This window comes from Columba livia, chromosome 2, assembly GCF_036013475.1.
Source record: "Columba livia isolate bColLiv1 breed racing homer chromosome 2, bColLiv1.pat.W.v2, whole genome shotgun sequence".
Lineage (NCBI taxonomy): Eukaryota > Metazoa > Chordata > Aves > Columbiformes > Columbidae > Columba > Columba livia.
This window is the reverse complement of record NC_088603.1, coordinates 43,591,893-43,616,981: the sequence shown is the minus strand read 5'-3', so window position 1 is coordinate 43,616,981 and position 25,089 is coordinate 43,591,893. Positions and strand designations below refer to the sequence as shown.

The following is a 25,089-nucleotide window of genomic DNA, read 5'->3' as shown; positions in this document are numbered from 1 at the left end:
AGCAGGCAGGTAGTATAAACCTATGTATCCATCAGAGGTAAGATGAGAGAATTACATCCTATGCAACCACAGCCAGGAAAAAATAGTATGGCTGTGCATGGTGTTAGCCCCATAGCACTAGAAGGACCTAACTACAATCAGTCTTAGATGGAAATATCTGAAGTGTCTTCAGCTTTTAGAAAAGTGAGGTGGTATCCCTGAATGAAGCACCAGGTAGGTATATTGAAATGTCAGGGTGACAGAGAGCAGAGTGCTCCTCTGTGAGATCCCTAATTTTTGAAAGTACAACAGGAAGAATGGTCAAGGGATGGATAGATATCAGGATGTCTCCCTGCAACTCCAAGATCAGAAAGGTTCTTGCGAGCCAGATTTTACTACTGGTGATCAACACAAACGAGAATGCTTCACACAGTTGCTCATGATCTGCATGGTGGTCCTTGCAATGTTGAGCCAAAGGTAGCTCTTGTGCAGTTCAGAGCTAACTGCCAGGTCAGGCCTAAATCTAAGCTGCACTCTCAGAGCCACACTGAGGCAGGGGCTGCCACGTAATCCAGGTATCCACTTGCATGGGACAGGGAGAGAGCCACCTTGAAATGCTGAGGCTGATATTGCAGCTTTGCTCTCAAATTCAGCTACAAACCCAACGTCCATCCTCCATGGGAGCACACTGTGGAGCACTGTCATCTGCTGCCTATGTATAAACTGCTTTTTGTGTGGCTCCTGCACAAAGGAAGGTTAAAGGCATGGGGGCTGAAAAAACTATGTCCTTTCTCTCCCCATCTCATTTTCTGAATTTAAATAATTTAGAGTTCTGGAAGGCTGATGAGAGGAAGTAATAGCCACATAATCTCCTTGGGAATCCTTCCTGTCCTATCTATTAGGATGCTGGGAATGAAAACCTGAGTGGATAAGGATCTATTTCTCAAGATACGCTTCCATTCAATAACAGATTTTAGACCTGAAGTTGACAGACGGCGAAGTTCTGTATTAAGCCTGGGTTCATGTTATGTATCAATTCAGTTCTAGATCACAGTGGTTCACTCTGATCTTGAAATCTAGAAATGTCTCCTTATTAGGGAGGACAAATACAGAAATCTGTTTCACTGTCATGTTCTGGTAGATTTGTAGTCTGTTAGGTTAAACAAAGCCCTTTCTCACACAACAACAGAAAGAAAACTATTCCAGCCCTGTCTTTCGTCTCATTAAAAACCACAAGTTTTTAGAGCCTAAACACCCCGCCCCAGATCCCAAATTGCATTTCATTTTCTGGTCTTGTAAGGCCCCAGGGGAAACTACGGGTGAAATTCACTCCATTCTGTATTGGGATTTGTCCTTTGACTGGTTAAAGCTGGTTGCCTGACAGTGCCAGTGTTGTGACAGACCTCAAAACCAAGACTGAGACGCGCATTTTCAATAGTGCCTTCTATACCTCATATTCCATCATTAAAAGTAAGGTGAGCCAATGTTATGTTTTTCCTGACTCTAACCAGACCAATTGCTGCTTGGACTCAAGTCTGTACAAGTCAACTGCCACCACCATGTGGCTTTTGCTCCATCATCCTTGGACAGTGCCCTCAGTGACACATGTGCGGTTTTCCATTGTTTTCAACAAGCGATAAAACAGACACAATATAGAGAAACTGTGGCTGCAAAAATGACGTTACCTAAATATTCCATCACTGATGCATGAGACCAAAATAAGCCAGTAAAGCCGACAGCAACAAGCACACAGAGAAGGTAATTTGAAGGCAACCACATTTAAGTCAGTGAGGTACAACTGATGCAAATGAAATCAAACTCAGGCCCTCAGTTTTGTGACAATAGTCAGAAAATAGGAGTCTACAGAGGGCGAACACATTCTATAACTAAAAATGTGGTATCTTAAGTTCTTGTTTGCTTTAAGGTGAAGCCATCCTGTGTATTACAATAATGCTTGCCACTTATAAGTGTCCCTTCTACCAAAGACCTCTATGTCCTTTACAAACTGTGTGATATAGAGAGGACTGAGGACCTGGTCTGTTATCAAGGTTCTGGGATGGGTCTGGGATCTACATCTGAACTTTCCCAAGTTCCGTGAGTGTTCAGATCGAGGTACGGTCAGGGTCATCACCATTAGAGGCCCAAAGAGGATAGGTGGTTTTGATCACACAATCCAGTCCAAACTAATCAAGAAAAGGGAACATTTTACCTCTTGATTCATGATGAGCAGATCTGAAGTAAATAATAGAAAACAGCTAGCTTGTCTGCTTTGCTCCATACTGTATTGTCTTTCAAAAGAAGATGAAAATATTGAGGAAAAGCACTTTAAAACTGAACCTTGTGTGTAAAACTTTATTGTGCAAGTGGACCAGCAAGTCTAAAAAGTAGATGTGAAAAGTTAAAGTGTAGGTTTTGGCTAATATTAAGCTAAAAAGAAAAAAAAAAAAAAAATGGATCCAGCAAGGATTATTTATTTTCTTTTAAATATATCTGTACTAATTAAGAATGACTAAATTGATATATTTTCCCTTTTTTTGTCCAGATAAAGTCACTCTTGGGCTGAGATCTTCCTTATAAAGTTTCAGCCTGGAGCACATTTTTACAGCTGAATTATTATCCTTAAAATATGAGTTCATACTGGAAATGCTGGCAGCCCTCTTAACTATTGTATAGGAGTGAGCACAGCTGTAACATGTTAAATATGTTGAAAGTACATGGGAGGAACACAGTGGCTCAGAGGACTGGTAATAGAATAGGGAGTCTCAATGCTGGGTCACCGGGTTCGGTCATTGCTGGGACTGAAAGTCATTATCACGCTACAGCTGTTCAGTTATGTCCAGGCAGCAGCTACCCACAGAGAAACTCTCCATCACAAAACAACATTACTGCAACCGGTGATGTCCAACAGCCTTCCCAAGGACTGAAAAAGGTGGGGGGATGCATCCCCAGAGCTGCATCCCTGCAGGATAGCTCCAAGATGAAGAGTAGCAATGGTACGGAGGGGAAAGGTTTGCATGGTTACTGCCCTGCATGCTGCTGGGTCTACAGAGGGTCTACACGAGCCTATCGCTACCACATCTTTTCAGGGAATCCTATTTTATCAAAAAGTTGTTAACCACAAAGACTGATCCCAAAAGAGTTGATTTTCCACATTAGTGAATGGACCACATCCATCCCACCATACTACCAGTCCATCCCACCATACTACCAGTTTCAGAGGAATTCTGGTGATACCAGTTAAATGAAGGCACAAAGCAGATGACAAAGTACTTTTTCAGCTCCCCAGTTACAGTAGTGCCTGGAATAACCAAATACTTCAGTATTACCTCTCTCTATGCTGATAGCTTGTAACCTCTTGCTATTTACATCAAATTTTAACCCATTTCAACCTACCTCAAAACAGCAGTCAATATTTGCATAAGCAGATGAATATAGAAAGTTCTGCATTTCTCAAGATCAGGCTGCCTGCTCTAGCGCAGTGTTTTGTCACAAACCAAAGTAGCCAAAAAAGTAGCCAAAGCCACGTGGGCAAATGAAATCCAGATTTGCTGCTTCAGTTTTGTAATGTGAATGGATTTATTAGAATAAATGAGGTAAGACTCTCTGGTTCACATTTATCCATACACGCTGCAGTAATTACTATGAAAAGCTTTGATTTATTATAGCTTTTTGGTGTACCACCATTTCCTAGTAGTCACTGTGTACAAGCCCATGGCAATGCACAGCAGTTAGATCCTGACATATAACAAAGATATTCTTTACTCCTTTACAGTTTTGTGTCATCTCTGCAGCCTGATTAGCAGAATTTTAGGTTGAAGTAAAAAATGTTTCCCTGAGCTGCTATCCTAAACATTTTTCAGCTATTTGACTATTATAGAGGTGCTCAGTTTTCCCTGGGGAAAAAAAATATTTATGTCTGTTTTATTTTCTTTGGCATCTAGAGATCAAGCTACCATTGTGGTCAACACTAACTTCAGAGGTCTTAAGGATGAGCCAAGAAAGAGAAGTCCAGGAAGTGTCAAGGTCTTCTTCTAAACTGTACTCTTACCCAACCGAAGGCAATTCTTCAGGCTACAAGGCAGCCAGCTAGAAACTGCCTGCTACCAGGTACTGCTGTGAAAATGTCTCAGACAATGTAAAGCACCTTGCTCTGCAGCCAGGGAAGAATAAGTTGGTAGCCTGCTACTGCGGTGAATGTACCAAAGTCTTTGACCCAAACTGGATGATCTGCCTTCTGGGCAGTACAGACTGGGCAGCTGGGTCTGCCACGAGTTTAGGGAGATGCCTTTTATTAATATATGAAGGCAAGAAGATCTCTATGCTTTGGAGGAATAAACCGCAGTATAAGCTAGGAAAAAAAAAAAAAAAAGAAAAAAAGCCAGCTGGATGGTATACACGTATTACTGAGATGAACAGTAAATTATTTGGAAGAAACACTTTGAGGGAGAATACGACACCCTGTGAATTCAGGTCACACTTGGCACATAATTGTGACCAAAAGAATGAAAAAATTGGACCTGTCAAAATGCAATGTTTCCACCATTTTTCAAAATGACATGTCACTTCAGAATTTATCTAAATTTAAAGGGGAAAAAAAAGCTTAAAATTAGTTCAATAACCTAGAAATGAAAACAGAAAGATTACAGACATTTTGTCTTTGTTCTTCTTCTCACCCTCTCCCCACTCCCTAAGTTCTCTCCTGGAGTGGAGTCAAAACAACATTTTCACAACTTTTTCCATGTCACTACCCTCTCCCTCTGCACATTTTCACTTCAAGACAAGTTTTAGAGTTATTATTTGATCCTGCCCACAAAGCCAGATTTCATTATTCACAGAGTACTATATATGTAATAGTCTTGTCAGTCCTAGCCAGAGGCAAGGGGTAGCCTCAGAGGAAAAGGAAACAAGAAACATCCAAAGGAAGATAAATAAGAATGAGATGATAGGCAAATAGGTGAGACTCCCATCTTTTCTTGAGAGCTGTGTGGATAGAAGAAAGAGAGATCTAATTAATTCCAGAGTGACGGCGACTCAAGGGCTGGACCCTGTGCACTGCATGCTTGTGAATCTTCATTCCATGTGAACCGTCTTCCTCCCCAAACCAAACAAACCCTTGTTTTGTCTTTGACATCAAAAAGCACAACATAACTAACAACAGATGTTCCAATAAACTCCAGTAGAGACCGGGCTCTTGGCAGCCCTATTTCTGTTCCGCAGTGGCTTTTCCAGGCGCACAGAAAAACCATTTGTGGGACTGAAAAGTACATGAAATGGTTTTCTGTTAGTATTTCTTGTGGTATTTTCTGGTACTATTTCTACTATCGAGGAACTACAGCAACATGAAAGACCCTGTTTTGTGGTGTTTCAGCCCTGTGTCACTGCAAATGATTATAAATGCAGGGAAGTAACACAGAAATGCACAAGCTTGAAGCATAAAATCAGAACTAGATGAGGACAAATTTTTAGCGGAAGCTGTTTGCAAATTCAATGGTTAAAACCTCCACAATCCAGCAATCTCAGTAACATACAGGACTTAGTTCAGAGAATTCAAAATATTTGGCCTGAGATCATGGCCCCACTGAAATCAATTAGGGTTTTGTCACCAACTTGAATGCTACCAGGATTTGACATTGTTTTAATCCTCAGAGACAGACATCAAACTGTACATTACTATGCAGGTATCCAATAGACTTTTATAGCACAGGCAGATTGTCATTAGTTAATTATCCCAAGCAGAGATGATTTTGCTCTTGTTTGCAGATCCAGACTATAATTCAATTAATTCAATGATTTTTTTATTTTCAACAACCCAATTTTAAATTTTGTGTTATTTTTCTGTTCAGCAGTACTTGTCATACAGGCAGCCTATGTCTGCCTGCAGACTTGTTTAATCAAGAAGCAAAATTTTATTTTATGGCAAGACAATCATCTTGTCTAGAAACTGAAGTAATTAATAAAGATAAGGACAACCAACCTGGGAACAGGAAGGTGGCAAGTCTAATAACAACTTCCAGTATGAAACCATCTAATAAATACTTGTTATGCGCACTGAGAACAATCCTTAGGCTGAAATGTTGCCATAAATTATTCATACAAAAGTTTTGGACAGTAAACAAATTTATGAAGATAATGATCTTTTTGCAATTCATGAACAAAAGTGGGGGGAGGGGTCAATCCCCAGAATAAATTGCAATGTATAAATCCAGCAGCTGTAGGCATGAAGTACTGATGCAGAGATTTGCTGTAGAAATTGCACAATAATCCTTCTGTATTTTCTCTTTCCAGAAAGACAGCTTTGAAGAGCAACTGCAGAGCCAAATAATTTAGCATATACTCATTTGCTGTTCTTGACCGCAACACTAATCACAAGTCAGGAATCAAAGCCTTTGGACTACAATGGGTGAATCAAATCAGAACTGTGCACAGCATTAGCCCTGATCTGCTTAAAACTAACAGCAAGCAAGCATGAAACCTTTGTCAATACAGACCACAAGGGGTTGTTGCAAGTTTGGGAAACATTGATGTACATTTTTGTTTGATGTACCAAACTGCTTTTCCCCAATTGAGGAACCATACTGAGTGACTAGGTGGTTTAAAAAGCTGAATGAATTTCACAATGGCAAAGTTTACTTCCAGTACATTTATTTAATGGCTGAGGCAACTGATGAAAGGGAAATAAAAATCTGATGAGGAGAAAAAAAAAATTAGACTAGCATCTAGACTCCCCCAGGACAATTTCTTTCCTTTGTATCCTCTGTACTGACAGACAACATATTTGCTTTCTAGCTAATTATCAACAAGACTAAAATTTTACATCTTTGATGTGTATGAGATCAAAGAATATTAGGAAATAAAAGTAAGATTAACATAATTGTCTTGTAAAGCTATAATAAACTATGACTACGTATACAATCAGAAAACTTGCTCATCAGGAAACCATAAACTAGAATCAATTGAACTAAACAAGAATCCTGTTTAACTTTGCTTCCTCAGCAGCTTCTCACCTCTCCTGACAGCCACCACTGGATCACAGATGCAGAGCCAGGAAAGATGCCTTCCACTGATGTCCCATCTGACACCCTGAGACCCACAGGATCTCCTGTTTCATTTGTTGAGCCTTTAAAAAAAATGTATCTGCCTTGTGCAGACACAACAGGCCATCAGCAGCAAAAGAACTAAAGGATCTCCAGGTCCAAAATCACATATCTTTACTGCTTACTTGATCTAAAGGATTAATTTCTATTTCTTTTACTACTATTGTCTACATTATGTGCACACACAGAGCAGTAGTAGTGCTTCGATAGTGCAGCCTTTTCCTATGATGCATATAGGATACAGTTCTCATCTATCATATCTGTGTTCTAGTTACTATGTTCACTTTATAAAAAAAAAAAAACACAAAAAACAAACAAACAAAAAACAAACAAAACAAACAAAACCCCCCCAAAAACAACAACAACAACAAAGAAAAAAGATGAATTGGTGATTTGGTATATACCTGCATCTAATTCATCCTTACCATGGCTAAAATACTGTGTTAGGAGTATTGTATTTTGTTTAAACTATCTACAAGAACAATACTGCACTGTAACAACCAATAAACATCTGGCTTTGATTGATCTGCCTTCAGCCTTTATACACATAGTGTGTTTGTTTACTCCAGAAATATCTGGTATTCCTACTTCCTCCTCAGCTCAACTGTGAGAAAAAAATCCAAGGGCAGCCAAAAGTAACTGCCTCGTAAGAGTAAAATGGGGTGGAAACATTTGGATCACTTCTGCTCATCAAGGTGATGTGAAAGGTCTACTTCTGGCTAGGAGCTGTGAGCTACTCCTCAGAGCAAAACCATTTTGAAGGTTTTATTTGTTATCAGGTGGCAGTGACAATGAAAAACGTCCATTGCACTTTGAGACAGCTGGTAATAAAGCAGTGTAGGGAACGACTGACAGAATAACAGTTATTCTACCAGTGTAGCTTCTAAGTTTTTACAGCCACTCAGCTGGAATTATACCATTGTATTAAAAGTGGTTTAGGATATAAAAACCATTTGATACACAAGGGCTCTTTCCCTCCCTGTTGCCGTATCAGGAATCAGAGTAACAAAATTTGGGAAAAGCAGGCTTGTTGCTTGATTGAATTTAGATATTTTTACTGTGTAGTTTTGCTTTAGTTCACACAAGGGCAAGCCTGAAAATGTTTCCTTGCTGACAACTGCCTCATTCAGCACCCTTGCAAGCAGCTCCCAACAAATCGCAGTCTTCAAAGGCACATTGTTTTTGTTTGTTCTCATTGTAACAGATGTTTTGTATCATGTACTTCAACGAACTAATTCATCTGCAGAGGACCGCCTACTCTGGCTGGTGTGCATCCAGCTGTGGAAATAGCTCAAGTGTCATCTGTGGCCACTTTCATTCCATTCTTCTGATCTCACAGGATCTCAGTGACCGCATCCAAGCCCATAAAAAATAAACAGACCTGAGAACATCCTTTTAAAAAATTTCCAGCGGAGGAGTAATGCTACTCCAGGCAGGAAGCTTTTCTTGAAAGAATGTAACTGATGCTGGAGGACGATTCACTCGGCTCTGGAAATCTCCTCCAAAACATGCTGCTTTTATCGTATGAACTACCCAGTCAATATTAAGAGCCGCTGGAGCAATGTCATGTGTGATTTTGATGGAGCGGAGAGCTTCTGACTAACTCAATGCCATATCAATTAGCCTGAGCACCAGGCAATCAATCACCACTTCTTCTCTGAATGTACTGAGCTCCCATTAGGAGCTGCATATACTGTGAGGCTAGTTCATCTCAACACACTGGGCACTTTTATATACTGTGGGTCTACTGTAATATGTTTCTAAAGTAGAAACAAAATCAATCTGAATTGCTCTGGAGTGGAAGAATATCCCATTAACAGCTGTGCGCCAAGATTAAAATGTATTAGTGGATAAAAAATAGTCTGCGTCTGTAAGAAGTCAATTACTACTTTCTTGAAAGTGACCAAATAAAACATCCAATACTAATAAAGAATAGACTTTCTGAAAATGCCTTTAAATCAGCTGGGATCACTTCATCACAAGTCAAAACATGCCTGGGATGGTACAACCGTTCCTTGATTAGCTTCCTTAGAAGAAGGTGCAACAAGTTGCCTTCTGAATTTGTTGAGAAGTCGACTGCAGTTTCCCACAGGAAATAAGTAGTTCCTGATAAGATGCTGATCAGACACTTCAATATCAGATCCACTGGGTTTGGTAATTACTTTCAAACCACTTAGTCAAGTCACCCATTAAGAGGAAATTATTCAATTGCAGATCCACTGAGCTGAGAAACTAGGTGACCAGAACTCCTTGTGGAGCTTGAATTATCCACCTGTATAAGAAGGCTCACAATATGTCAAACCAAGTAGTTAATTTTGGTTTTGAGAAGCAACTATGGCTGTATTTAATTAGACAGCTAGGCAGGATTTTTAATACTGTACAACACCAATTACTGGAATATTTCAGAAACATTTTGGAAGCCTTTGAAAATGTTCAGGAGAATTAGGGTCTTATATCAATCATCAGAACTGATTCATTGCTTTTATAAAGTTGCATTCCAAGTTTCTTAACTCTGCAGAGAAAACGTTAAAATTTGCTGGCAGCTGTCCTATATTTTAGAGATGATGATTCATCTTTTCATTTCTGATCAGGTGTATTTGTGATAAGCTTGCTATTTGGGTATCCCTACAGGTCAGCTGCTTCGAGGTCTAAGCAGATCACCGCAGAAGTCAGAACATGCTCATGACATTTACCATCATTCCTAAGTCAGAGGTTGGCAAAATGGACTCAGAGCGAAGTTAAACTTTTTCACATTAGCGTGTACTGACTTCACAGCAACCAATTAACAGATGATATTTAGGGTAAAAATGGGTGCATCTCAGAAGACCCTTTCGGGACTTGTAAGTTTTTGTCTACCACACACTCTAACCTTCTGATAATTCTGCTGTTGCTTGGCTTGGGCTCCCACTTTGGAGCATGTCATAATGATAGACAGCATTATTTGAAATAGAGAAAATACTTCTCAGAGGGAAACTACTACATTTGAGCAAAACTATTGTCCTTTAGAACATGTAACATCCAAAAGTGATGCCTGTGACGTGCCTAGGACTTATACTGGATATTGGAATTATTAACTTCAAAGAGTTCCTTCACTTGTCTTTATCCACAAGAATTTAACTAGCACCAAAGTGTTAACATAGCCTTTTCTTCTGTGAGAAGAAGAATATATATGGTATAATACCCAGTTACATGTTGTCCCAGTTTGGCCAAAAAGATGAAAGGAAAGAGCAAGGTACAGTCTCATACTTCATTTGACACAACAGCACTCATGGCATACTCCTACTTAATCTTTTACTTACCTGTTAAACAAAACGATGAAAAGAGGCTCAGAGAGGATTCAAGTACATTGGCATATTTGGGAAGCAAGCAGATAACATCACAAACAAATTATGACTTGTCACCATAGCCCACACTCTCAGAGCCATGAGCCGATTTTTAATGGGAAGACAGATTTGAATGGCATGTAAAACTCCAGGAAGAATGACAAATGAACACAGCTGAATATCCAGTCCCCATGTGAGGAAGTTCTCTTCGATTATGGTAACCTAAACTTCCCAAGTTCTATTGCAAAATCTTTACAATAAGCTCAGCTGGCTTACAGCAAATACACCTCCAATATTTTTTTTTCTGAATGGATGCCAGTTGTATACATCAATCTATTTATATTATCCCTGTGGAAACATCTGTGCCCAGAGCAAAATGTTTCTTGGTGTTCTAGCCAAAGCTGAACTTTGTCACCGAAGGATAAATGGTCAGGGTTTACTACCTTGGAAAGTGGAGGCAAAACTAGTATAGAGGGCTCAGGACCTTCTCCAGGAAAGTCACACCTGCCTGTAACATGAACAGTGGCATGGACTGAATGCAGGTTTCCTGTTGCGAGTTCAAATCTGAGCACTGAGCCCAAATTCCCTCTTGGCAGCAGCAACAGCACCAAGAGTACCTTTTCAAGACCATTTTCGCTCCCCATCACCCTGCCCTAAGCCACTGCTTAAAATTGGCTCTAAGGTCACCTCCTGTTAAAGTCAATGTGCTCAAGGTGTTGAACACCTATGAAGATTTAGGCTGAAATCTTCTAAAATTGGATATCAAGTAGAGGCTGAAGGTGTGAACTGCATATTATGGCCTATAGAAGGCACCATGAAAACAGGGGGGAATGGCACAAGTCATTCCCTTCATATTCTTGTTTTTCTTGTGCTGTTCCCAGGGGAAGATGCAGCCTGTTGCAGCTTTAGCTGTCGTGATGAGTGGCTTTACTTGCTGAACTTGGAGCGGGAGTTAGCGAGGGAGCTAATATAGCTTTGCTACTTCCACAGACACAAATCAGGGAGAAACAGCACTGCACCTGCCTGTCTATCAGAAACACTCAAACCGTTCCTGACAAATGTCCACCCCCTCCTCTCCCTGAAGTAAGACCTGTGACAGGCACCAGGAAACGCTCATTGCATCAAACACTTCATCCTCATTTAAAATAAGTACACTTAGAGCAATTCTCTCCTTTCCACAGAAATGACATGCCCTGCCAGCAGGAAGAAGTGTCAGTGATGGAGTGCGTACAACCACACTTCTCCCAGAACACTGCTGGTGCTCCTGGCCCACTGGAAACCAGGGTGAGCCAGGAGCAAGTTGCAGCAGTGTGCATGGGCCAGCTTTACAATGGCAGGTCCCTCCCCCTACCTGCCAACAGAAAATATGCCTCTAGCCTCAACCCCATCGGATGTGGGACATCCGCAAATGTGACACCCACCCTCTTGGCTAGAGGCAGGCGATAGACTATTAATTTCCAAAGCTGCAAGCAGGAGGTTTTCTTATTGATCGCGCTGAAGAGGAAGTCTATCAAGCTGGGAGCTGACATAGACTCACATCCTGTGTGGATTGGGCAAAGAGGAGGTGCATAATGATTTACAGATTGCTGTACTGAAAAAGTACAAAGGCTGTTTGAAAGCCGGCTGTCTCCTCTGTGAATCATATGCAACCCTATTGTCCCACCATGGAGATCAGTAGCAGGGTGTCAACCCCATGACCCTCAGCTTGGAGCTGAAGAAATCATCCAAGTTATTCTGGACTGAGCCCTGGATGAGGACTCTGCACATGTTTTTTCTCTGTGAGTTATACGGCTTTTTAGGAGGCAGAAGTAGACATTTGATAACAAGAAACACAGTTTTCTTCCTGCTTTGGGATGTGTGTCTGGTGTGCGGTGTGTAAAGGTAACCTCCACTCAACTACTCACTCTGAAAAGCACAGTGGTGAAAGGCTACACCTGGGATTTGGGATGGATGTTAGAGGCAGGGGCTCTCCTGGACAACCCAGCCTGCAGTGACTTTACAAAACCTCCCAGGTAACTTATTTAAAAGGCATGGAGTGGGAAGGATGCTCAGCAGACATCTTTCAACTAGGTGCGCTCCAGGCTGTAGTCAGTAATAAGGAATAACAAATAGCGTTTAAACCACGGCTGGAAGAAGCGAAATTTCTATCCCTAATTTCCACTTTCCTTTAAACAATAGGCCATTTGATAAGAAAGTCTATCCTGCTGGAAGTGCATCTCTCTTTGGCAGGTAGTTAAAAAAATAATCATTCTGTGGTTACACTAAATAACAACTCAGCACTTCTTAAAAATTCTTCAGACTCTGTTCATCTGTTACTGTGTTACACAACTCATTCTTCATCAATCCACTATGAAACAGTCAAAGAATGTTCTATGTTTATACTATTATATTTCACTATTTGTTTTTGCAATCATTAAGAAAGAGGTTAAAACCATGCTCTCAACAATGTCGCAGATACCACTGATTCATAACAAGAAGTTATTCACGCTGCTGAATACATGGACTTAAAATGGCTTCATTCCTAATTTATACCAGCCTGAGAGCAAAACAAAGCCACGATGTTACAAGCTAAAATCTGTAATTAAGCAATCACTCCACTTCAGTAGGACAGAAGTCAGTCTAGGGAAGATACACAATTTGACATAGATTTGCCTCTGTACTGCAAAGCTTAGGTCAATATAACATTCTTTATAAAGACACTTGAACTGAAATGAAAGCATTTTATCTAGTAGAGTAAAAAATGAATGGCAAACATTGGTAGACCTGACTACATTCAATAATAAGCCATTACTTATGATATCTTGGATGTTTCTAATTTCCAGGTTGTCAAATTGCAGTGTAAATTTATACATTAATATAAAAAAACTGTTCACACCATGTCTGCAAAAATAATTTTAAAATAATTATGTTATTAAGATGCTTCATCAGTTACAGTCGAGGAGGTGTTAATTAGTCAGCTACTTACTCAGACACCTCAATAAGTGTATCAGAAATGAACACAGAAGGGAAAAGAGAAAAAAAAAGAACAAAAAAAATAAGCTACATCTAGAGGGCAGAAGCAAGATTTGCTAAAAGTCTATCTGAGACTTTGCAAATGATATACAAACACTAACAAAAGGTTTCTCATATAGATAAATGAAAAACAAGAACAGAACCCAGAGCTGGACTCCCCAGACAGTGAGGACGGGCTACACATTAAAAGTACTTCACAAGTAGCCCAAACAGGATAAGGACACTGCCTTGCTGTTCCACATGAGCCACCAGACAGCGCAGGCAGCTTTCTGAGAAGGTGACTTCAGGCAAAGCAATGAATACAGTCAAAGGAGATGAAAAACTCAGAGAAGCCACTGAACTCCAAGTGTGGATGCAAATGAAAAGAGGACCCAGTACTGGATCATCTCTGCTGCAGAACAATGGGAGAGCTGGCACACATAAGCACAGGTTCAGTGGCCAGCACTAAAGGATGTTAATGAAGACGGAACACAGATAAAGCAAAGATAAAGCTAGCTAACCTCATTTTTTAAAGAAAATGACCTATTTTCTAGACAAAGGACATGCAGCAGATCTAAGCTCTCTCAAGGTCAATAATGTGTTTCAGGCAGTGCTACACCAAAAATTACTAAACTTTGGGGATGATAGAGAATTAACTAAAGAGAAAATGACAATAGGCTGTGGTGAAAGACAAGCTATGCTGCTTCAGTGGGAGGGTCACTAAAATCTCCATGTTTTTAATAATGCCCTTGAATAGCAAGATTTGGGGAAATTACAAAGTTTTGAGGCAATGTCAGTAAAGTGGCAGATTGAAATACCGTATAAGAAGGACTTCATTAAACTGAGCAAGGTGCAAATTCATTAAGACAATTATGGCTAACCTGAGGTTTCCTTTAAAATGGAAGAGCAATTGCTGGAAACTGGGAAGAAGGAGAAAACCTAGGTATATCAGTGAATTACAGGGTGACTGCATTACCAAGGTCATGTGCACAAGGGAAAACAAAGGTGTTATTTTACAATGCAGTGAAGTACTCTCAGCAAAGAGAAGGAAGTATTAATGCTATTGTAGAAAAGGTGGGAACACTGTGAGCATTGGCTGCCCCAGAAAAATGAATTCAAAGTGGAACAGATCCACAAAAGGGTCATTGTGGCATCCAGAAGTACAAAATCCCTAAGGTATTTGAAAGGCATTGTGATGTTGACATAGTATAGATAGCATAGAAAATGAAGATGCAGGTAAGATTTTTGTCTATAAGTTATTACAGTGAACATCCAGAAGGGGTTAGAGTTACTAAAGGTAGGGGTGAATGTTTGACCAAGAACAGATGAATGTTAAAGTGAACAGGAGTATCTTTAGGTTGGAAATTAAAAATGCAGTACTAAGCCTCAGAGCAAAGGTGTTCTGAATCAGGCTTCCTGACAGGATTAGCAAGAGGCAAAAAATCAAACTATTTAATCAGGTTTTGGAAGGGATTATATAGCATGGTTACTGGATGCAGCAGGAATCCCGAGTCTTATAAACTGGACACTAAGTCCTTAGACTACATTATTATAATTTTTACACAACTCCTGCACGAGATAAATCATGATGTAATCACAAGTAATATATAGATTAGCTAGTTTCCCCTACTTATGTAAATTGGTCCTTGAATACACTTGCATAACTTAATGGTAATTTACGGAACTGCTTTTGTTCTAAGGATTAGGAAGGTGCCAGAATCTCCTTCTTCAATTTATTGCTGCAGCCGTGATTTTCTTCTCATTCAGTTTCACACCTATGCAATTCAATTTTCTTAACCAAAATTAACTCTTGACTTATACTGGTAAAAATCAGATCCAGTATTTCTCCTTGTAGCTAGGATGGGCTTATTTTAATATTTAACAGGAAAATCCTAAACATTAATAGTATCATTGGGAGGCTGTGTTTAGAGGCATCCGTCAAGATAGGCCATTGTCCCACCAGACTTTTCACGAACATCTAGTGAAAGCTATTTAGTGCTGACAGTTTTATAATCTAAACAGATGAGATTTAAAAAAAAAAAAAAAAAAGACAAATGGGAAACTGAGGCTTAGAAGAAAGATATTTTCTCCAAGGTCACACAACAGATCAGTGGCAGAAGAAAAAGTATCTGTCACTAAGTGCTTTAAGTCTATCCGCATCCTCTGAAACCAGTGCAAGGAAAGGCAAGCTCGGGTCGAAAAGGAGCTTGAGCAATGTTGAATACAGCTATATTTTACATTTATAGCTGAACAAGTATGCAAGACTTCCATTTGGAATTTTCTTCCAGTAACAGTTGAATCCTCTGCGACAAAAATCTGTATGAATACCATATTCTCAAAAATAGTAATACAATAATTAACTCCGCAGTTTACACCTTGATTCTTACGTGCCCCTTCCCTCCTCAGTTGTATATAAAAGAATATTTTATCAATACTGTAAAACCTGACTTGATCCTTCACTAGCAGGAATTCACATTTACAACTTTGGCAGGCTGTGCCAGTCTTTATAACTCTTATTTTGGGGTCATTACAGTTACAGTGCTGCCCCATCATCACTCTAGTTGTGTAACACTGCTGCTCCTCCATACTGCTCTTCTGGGTTCACAGGGTTGTTCCCTTCTCTGAAAAGGCCTTGTGCCTCAGTTGTAACAGAAACACTGATTTTCTGCAGTGCAGGGATGGAGTTTGAGAAGCCGAAAGGAGATCCAGGTCCCTTTCCGCTGGAGAACTGTCCTGCAGCAACAACCTCTATCCTTAACTGCACTACCGAAACAAGAACCACATCTCCGTCATGGGAAAGGAACCCACTACTGTGTGCAGCAGGCACCCACAGTAGATCATTCCCAGCCTTGTCACCAACTAGTGTGAAACCTCTGTGCTCCTGGAGCACAGAGCTTATTCAAAACTTTTTGCTGCCTGTGGCAGATGAAAATTGTTGCCTTTCCTTTCCACCCTCCCAGGACTTGCACGTTCGGCAATTGTACTATACCACCAGCTGTGTTGCAAGAGGGGCTTGTGTCCCGCTTAATACCTGCATATCATCTTATTTAAGCCAGCATAACAGAGCTCTCACTGCAGATGCTGGATAATATTATCATCAATGGCAGACGATGGACATCATTACCAGGCAAAAAATAAGAGATGGTCCAGGATGGAGGATAAATTTGAGAGGACTGTAACATATATGCATCCCATGCCTCTCGAGTTCACAGCACACATATGCATGTGTAACCATAATGCAATACATACGGCAAAAATATCTGATGGTGAGCTAAACTGAGAAGTCATCTGACAAATTTATATCACATGTTTACCTAATTCACCACTTTGCTGAGCCCATTACTTTCTGCATACTCATTAATCCAACTCTTGGCCTATAATTAATACGATGTGCTTGCACAGTCCATCGCTCTCTCCTGATCCCATCACATTCTGCCTGCTTATTAATCTACCACCTGGACAATAACTAACTTGACCAGTGTTAAACAAATGAGGAATTTTTGGTCAAAATGACAAACATGATATATGAACCTTACAGTGGGTGTTCAGGTTTTTGACTTGGTGTAAATTTAAAACTTGATGTAAACGCAAATCTAAATGCAACCAGAAATGTTACATATATTAGATGAAATAAATAAAATACTAGTGATTTTCAGTCTTAGTTGATGTACATGAAGTTGGAAAAGTTAAAACAGACTGCAGGCTTTGTACAAAATTAGAGATTGATTTTTTTTAAAATGCACTACATTCTTCCACAGAAGGTACTCTAATGTCTATTGATTAATAACTATCTCTTAAAACAACAGCTCCCTTTGATAAACTTACTGCTTTTAAACAGCTGTTGTGTTAAGATTTTTCTTGACAATGAAGACTGACGATAAAGGTTGCATCTCTTCTGTTAAAAATAAATCAATATTCCATAACTTCAACCAGAATTTCCTGGCTTCAGAATCTCTGGGGTACCTTTCAGATTTAGTGTCGGCCTCCTTCTTTTCCAAATATCTTTTCCATTTACTTTATAGATTTGTATCAAATACACAAGATATGTTTTTTCCACTAATGTAAACGTATTTTAAAAAAATCTTAGACTGATGGTTTATCCATTCAGTATTCATACTATCTGTAGAATATTTGAAAGAAGAGAGAATTTTACTAGAACTGTTAAGCCTTTTCAGAATAAGACAGCAAAGCACAAGTTCCTCAAATGCAAGAGTTTGTCTACTGGAAATGCTTGTGGTTCTCCCAGCCATGTTTTCTAAATGAATCCATATGTGGTGTGTCTTGCTGACATCACAAAAAATGTCCAGTTTCACTAGGGGACTCTAGCAGAGTGTCTGAAGAGGTTGGAAATCTAACTTGGATATGCCTTTTTCTGCCATTCATAACGTTTCTTATTAATTTCTACAACAGCAGAACAAATGACTGCAGCAATACTTTGATACAATTCCAGAAGAGCTGTATAATCAAATGTACAAACCCCTACACTTGAGTACGGAATATAAGTTGGGTGAATTGCTCACACCTATTTCCCTTTAGAGGTGTGAGTTGGTTGAGCTCTTCTGCCCGGGTACTCTGCCTAACATTACAGCACCTGGCACTAAAGAGGGTTGGTAAGTGTGTGCTCAGCTGAGGCTGAAATAACCAATTTAGTAGCACCAAGACAACTGGTATCTATGGTGGATGCTGGGTGAGAGGCAGGCAGAAATGACCTCATACAAGCCTGCCTGTCCCAAAGGAACATTGCCAATTACTGTCTTGATTATCAGAGTTATAGAATTGGCAGTCCTTGATTTTCTGCCTCGGGAAACACTGGAATTAAAATTGTTCAGCAGAACTTTGGCATTGGTATTCGGTTAGTTATTTCAACCTCTAAACTCTTTAGCCTTAAAAGTTCAAGTAAGTTCATGTTCAAAGGATCTCTTAAAAATACACAGCTAAAAGTTAAAAGACTAGCTGGAGATTCCAATTTCTAAGGATTATTTCCTGTTTACTTTTCATACCAGCCAGCCAAACTCTCACATTTCATCTTGGAGACAGGACTCAACTGTCTACAGAGGACAAACTTTGTTCCCTTGCACTCGACCAGGCAAATGCAAGATGGAGTCCTGGCTCTAATTGCTAAGAAGGTAGAGCAACAATCGAGAGGCAGAGAAAGGCATTTTGGGAGAGGGACACTGAACAGAGCACAAGGAACTTCTTTGTTCAAGAGTGGACGAATCAAAACACTGAAACTGCTGTGGTATTTTGGGCATTATCCAAAACAACAGAGCTGCTAGTGAGAAAATGAAAACTGATATATTTCAGTTGGACGGTTTGTACTTTTTATGCTACATTCATGCACGACAATCAAAAGGCAAGAATCTGGAGTCCTTACTCAGCCTCACTTCTCACCAAAGCAGAGGTTTTACACTTCTCATGAAATAAGAAGCATTCTTGTTGTTGCTTTTAAAGACAGACAGATTCCATTCAGCCATAGGCCACAGGAAGAAAGACAGAAAAAAATAATAAGGGCATTTGTTAAGACATTGACCTTTCTAAAAGGGCTATAAGGGCTTGAGAAACATCCAGAAGATAAGTTCTCTGCAAAGCACTTTATCATGATCAATAGTAGGTTTTTCCATATGCTGCACTGCTTGCACCCTTCATGCTGCCACTGGCATATTCCTCCTGCAGCTATTACGCAGAAACTCTTCCAGACTGACAAGAACATCTATTTGTGCATACACAGGGATTACTTACAGCCACATGGTTTTACTTGCAACTTAGAAGAGGGTAAAAAAAAGGTAAAACCAGTGTGCACATACATGTGCACATAGAGTATTTCTGTTAGTTCACTAAAAAAAAAAAATTAAAAAATTGCCATTAGAGAGGAAGAGTACATATATATTATTTGTAATAAAGACTAAATCAAAAAAGTTTTACACAAATGTCATCATTAATAAAAATGAAGATTATCCATATGCAAATTGACTTTAAACAACATTTTTCAAAGTTTTCCCTGAACCATTAGACAGCCTTCAGGGGCTACAGGAAAAACACACTAATATGGCAAATGTTATAAATCCCTAGAATAACTCTTATCCCATTTATGTTTTGATTCTGTCACCACTATCCATCTACCCTTATCCTGAGGCAGCAATGAAATACAAGACTTGTTTCAAGTCGGGATGAGTGAGCACTGTACTTTGGAAACTACAGTTAACTGAATGGAGCCCATACTGCCATCAGTGCATTAAATGTTATGTCAATATAAGTCCAAACCCACACTGCCATAACTCTTCTGGAGCTTGTCTTCCAGTACAACTAGTGAGAGGGACCAGGGTGAAGGAACAAAACTGGCAAATTTGAGGCATTCTTACTCAGACACAGTGCAGTCGATATGGCCAAAAAGTGTTGAAGGCTCCATTTACAAAGGGTACTTTTCTCAGAAATGTCTGACTCACACATGAGCCTCAAGGTGAATTTTTCATCATGTTCAAACTCAGTTTTCCAAAGCCCTGAAGGCTGTGCAACCACAAAGATGTGGGAGGTTTTAATGTGTGACCCTACTATACTAGTAGAAGAATATTTTAAGACTATTTATTCTGAAATTGCAATGCTACCTCAACCTATTTGATAGTAATTTTCCATGGCTCTTAGTATAAGGCCAGCAAAAACCACTGATAATAAAAAATAAAAACCCTTTAAAAATTGTATTTTCAGTTGCTCATTGGCATCAACCTATGATACCGAGGTTAAAAGTGACAGGGAAAATCATGAGTAAATTATGATATACCTGCAGAGTCCTTGACTGCCCATCTGACTTTCCTTCATTAGTACAAAAAAAAAAAAATTCTGACTGTTTTTTTCCTCACAGAATGTCATTTTCACTGTTATTTGCTTTTAAGGAGATACCAAAAGTAAGAAAACAAACAACACTGAGCAATGGAAAGCATGATATGCAAATATTTTCCAGTTAATATATGTGTTATTGCTGCCTATTAGGGTCAGAGGGTTATCTGGTTGTAGTCTAAAAGCTACTGAAAGAATTGAAGATACCTTTCAATACAGTGTTTTGTTTTTTTTTAGTTCACCAAGTAAATGCATACAGAATGCACCCATCAGGAAAATGTGGCTGAAATCAATATATAAAGGGAAATAAAGGAGCAACATCTCTGGCATGCCAAGCTACTGCGGGGGCCATCACTGAAGACAGCATGTGGCAGGCAGGGGGCAAAGGAGATGAGCTGTGCAGGCAGAGCAGAGGCAGGCACGGGGTGGTAGCGCCGTGCTGCACAGCTCTCCCCTCCCAAAACTGTCCTGGTTGTGCACAGCATGCTGAATGAAAAACCTCCTTTGTCTCCTCTACAGCACGGTCCTGCCTATTTTTCGGTCATGAGGGACACAACGTGTGTTAAATTATACATAAATATCAAGTAGGACTTTGTCGGAAATGAAAAGCTAATCATCCAGTAACGTGATTTAGGGGATACTTATAATCAAAACAAAGAATTAACCATCAGCATTTGAGCAATTCAAACTGTGCTTTCTGTAAGAGTTCATCCCTGCTCACAAAGTATAATAGAGGCTTAACAAAATATTCTCCTTCCTGGGGCAAGGGGAATGTAATATTTATCTGCGCTGGTTTCCAGTGGGACATCACATACCACAATCAATCATCTCATAAAATATTATGAAGTAAAGCAGTGGCAATTTAGATAATAACATGGCAAACTAAGTTACAAGAAGAAACAAAAAGCTAATCAAATTAGAAAGTTCCCAGTTTCATAAGCTCACAGAGATAGTAAGACTCGTGTCTTAAATACAGCCAACTTTATCGGAATCTTTCCTTCATTTTTTTTTTTAAGCTATGAAGGTGTCTAGAATAGAGTCTATAGTTAGGCCTGAAACTACAGCAAACTTACAATAGACACATATTCTTTATTTTCTTTCAAAACAGGCCATTAATTCTGATGCCTCTTGAGTCCTTTGTATAGTAATTCTCTGACAACTTGTCAGACATTTCTAATAAAGAATTCATCTCTGAATGAAACCTGGGGAATGGTAGTTCTGCCTTTTTGCTTTTATATTTCTCCAGTACTAAATGCTTCATGTCCATTTATTTAAGAACATAATCTTGGGAAACTCATGGGAAAAATCTTTCAGTGAAGAGACTGGAATGGCTACAGACAACACATGGAGGTAACTCACAATGGCAATGACACTGAAACTGAAATGTTACACCACATATCCTCTGTTCCTCTGCTTTTCCACCCACGAGCACACATCCTTTCATTGACACAACTCTCTGGCTGGCAGCGAACGCAAATTTAACTCAGCATATTGAAGGTGCCACTCACTGTAAAAGTTATTTTTCGCTTTACAGCCTTTTACCAAAGGGTAAATACATCCAACTACCACACCAAAAACACCTCTTCTAGTACTGCACAAAAATGTTTTGCTGAACACTGTCAAATAAAACTCAAACACAGATATACACAAAAAATGGCATTGTTAAAATGCTTAGGTTTTCCTTTTAGAGAGGAAGTATTTCAGCAAGGATCAGAGAGACTTGCTTCAGCAAGTCTGATAACTCATCATATATGCACATCTAAGACTTCTTGTGATCTGCAATTAAATCCAAATATTAGAATACAGGATTGATTTTAACTGTGAATGAGTTTGATACCGCTTGTCTCCCTACAAGGAGCACAGCAGTAGCATTTCTCCAATGAGATGGAAACTTCCACCCGTTCTGGAGAGGTGCAGCATCACAATGGTGGGAACTGGGCTTCCAGGAGACAGTCAGTCCCACACTACAGTCATTGCCTGGTGAAAGAAAACTGAAGAACTTGTCTCCAAAGAGTTGAGGGATGTAGAAGGGGCCTTCAAATCAGGATGAGAGTCCTGTGCTATTAAATGGGGATGTAGTGTAATTATATCCATGTTGTTGTATAGCTAACTCTCACTACAGGTTACTGTAGTACGAAGTCAAAATATTTGAACACAGATGTGAATAACAAACAATTCTAAACAATACACCTGTTGCTAGATAGGCCAAAAGACCTGGCCATGTGGCCTGCTAGAAAGTTAATATTAGACTAATAGCAAATGAGATGTCTACTAGGAATTAACTTTCAATTGTAGAAAAAAACCTATCCCAGAATTGAGAATTCAAACACAGACAGGTGACTGACAGTTGATTGAGTATCCAGTGATTATTGCCAAATTTAGTGGACATGCTTAACCTAAAGTAAGTTTTGCTCATTATAATGTCATTTTAATAAAAAACCCACCTCCTCGTTGAAGGATACTGCCTCCAGGAGAGGAACCCTAATCACTGAGCGTGCATAGTAAGACTAATGTTATATAACTTGTACGCAAATATTGTAACCAAGCAGCCCTACAGGGCTATCCTGAAGGTGTGTCTATAGGAATAAGTTTTTGTATAAATGACTGAGACTTCTGTATTGCTGGTATGCTAGTTTAATCTAGCATCGACTTGTACCACTCTGTAATAAAACCAATATGTCGTCTCTGTGTGCAGAATTTATCTCAGTTGCATGCACACCAGGTAAAGAACTCTGTTTTAGGGACAACACACCTTCATTTGCATTTTACCCTCCCCACATAAATCAATGTATTGATGCTTATGTGGAGTACATGTTTGAATTTTTATTAATGATCCCATTAAATGCATCCACACCTGAGAAACTGATCAAAGGTAGGAAAGCAATTTGTACATAGTGGGATTCAGTATGTTGTTTCCTTCTGGTCTAATGTTTAGGCGAAGTGCATTAAACATTTCTATGAGGTAAATAAAAAAACACCTGCACTGCTTCTAATGCATGTTGGCTGAAGTGGACTGTAGCTTTAAGTTGTAGTTATAAATTAATGGAAGATGACAATTTACTCAAGGAAAAACAAAGAGCTGATTGGTCAAATCACAAAGCAGATTCAGATTTGGCAGAGACTCTGTAAGACAGCTGTGCTTTACCCTTTTCCAGTACTTGAAATAAATTACTGAGGCATTGAGGATCCTTTAAAGTATATACAACTACAAAGGACTTTTTTGATGGATAAGCATATAAGGAAGGGCTAGCGTGTTGATCCTGGCAATTCAAAGTACGCAGGAATGCAGTGATCTTTCAGTCCCTGAAGCAAGCTTCAGAAGCAACACTTTAGAGCTTGTTATTCTCTTACAATCAATGCAATTAGATAACATATCACCCATCCTCCCCGCTCCTGGTCCATAAGCAGCAAAATCTTTATATCAGAGGGCTCTTGTCAAAGGGAGCAGTTGGCTGCTTTTACATGACCTAGGACTTTAATGGGGTTGACAAGCAGAGGGGGGCTACACTTTTAACCGGATATAAGCAAGTATCCACTTACTGTTGGTTGCATAACATATGGCGGATGAGGCATCCATGAAGTACTCTGGACCTGCATATCAAATACTTTTAATTAGCACAGAAAAGTTTAAAACAGAACTTCAAGGTTTACGTGAAAATATTATTTCTATTACAACAATTTTGGCAAAAGACTTATGTCATTTAACTCAATCCAAAATTCATTTATGCTTCAGAAATTTATTGACAAAGGAAAAAGCTTTCAAATCTCATTCAATAATGTTTTCTACCAAAGTCAGAAATCTGAGTGACTGCACCACTTCCATCATCCACACTGTTTTATCTCATAAAGCAACCTTCAATATTCCATGTTGTCCTATTTTTAAATTTGTATTGTTTGCTTTCATCTATCAGTATAATCATGAACATGTCACCCAACCAACAGTGGAGGAGACATAAAATGTTCAAAGTTTATTTTCAAAAGTATCTGTATGAACTTTTAAAGGTATAACATCTTCAGAGATCTCAGAATGATTTATTCCATTTTCAGTAAGAACTGAAGATCTAATTCAGAGTTTTCGAAGCTTATTCTAATTGAAAGCTTCTATGGCAAAGCTGGCATAAGATGTCCCTGCCCACCAGGATCAGCTCTTACCTTGGGCATCATGGGGTCCATTCCAACCAGAACTCTATATGCCTCCCCAAAGTCCTTCTTTGTTGTTCTGCTTTATAACTGACATGTAACAGATTCCATAGATACACCTATTTTATTAACAATTAAATGCATTACAGAGTTCTTGTGTGTTTGTGGTGGTCGTAACACCCTCTTGTGCTAAGCATGATTAGCCCACATGCTACCACAACTCAGACTCAACCCCAAGAACTGTGTATCTCTCCTTCCTTTTCATCTGTCTGGGCACCACAAAACACAAGAACTACATAAAGATACCACTGTGCCACAGGCATCCATGTGCACCTCACGAGTTATCTCCAACCTCACAGAGATGGTCATATAGCATCTCAGACAGAGCACCAGAAGGGATGACTAGGAGAAAACTGCAAGGTCTCAAGTCTGCAGATGCCCTGTGATTTTGTTCATGAAGCAAGTGGTGAGAAATAAGTCTATAATTGTGTGCCTCAAAACATGCTGAAGTTTATCAGAGTAGACTTATTGTTGAAAAGCAAGTTCTGTGAAACATCTTTAGATCCAGATCTATGACACACATGTAAACACACTTCTACCAGAAATTTTGGCTATTGTGAATCTCCCCCAGCTAAAATACATCACAGCTGCCACAGTTTGCTGCTGCGCATTGCTCCCACCCTTGCAGTTCCTCCTCTGTGCCAAGGCAAATGTCTCAGGGCTTATACTGC

The 25,089-nt window shown here is 39.4% G+C and overlaps 1 protein-coding gene across 6 annotated transcripts in view; it reads right to left on the bottom strand.

Annotated features, from left to right (window-relative positions):
* Nucleotides 1-25,089, bottom strand: part of RBMS3 (RNA binding motif single stranded interacting protein 3) — a 710,128-nt gene that overhangs the window by 44,895 nt on the left and 640,144 nt on the right. For all 6 annotated transcript variants that reach the window (XM_065055125.1, XM_065055127.1, XM_065055126.1 and 3 more), the window contains one exon: nt 23,759-23,809. In XM_065055125.1, coding sequence (XP_064911197.1) covers nt 23,759-23,809 — 51 coding nt within the window. The remainder of the gene's footprint in view (nt 1-23,758; nt 23,810-25,089) is intronic.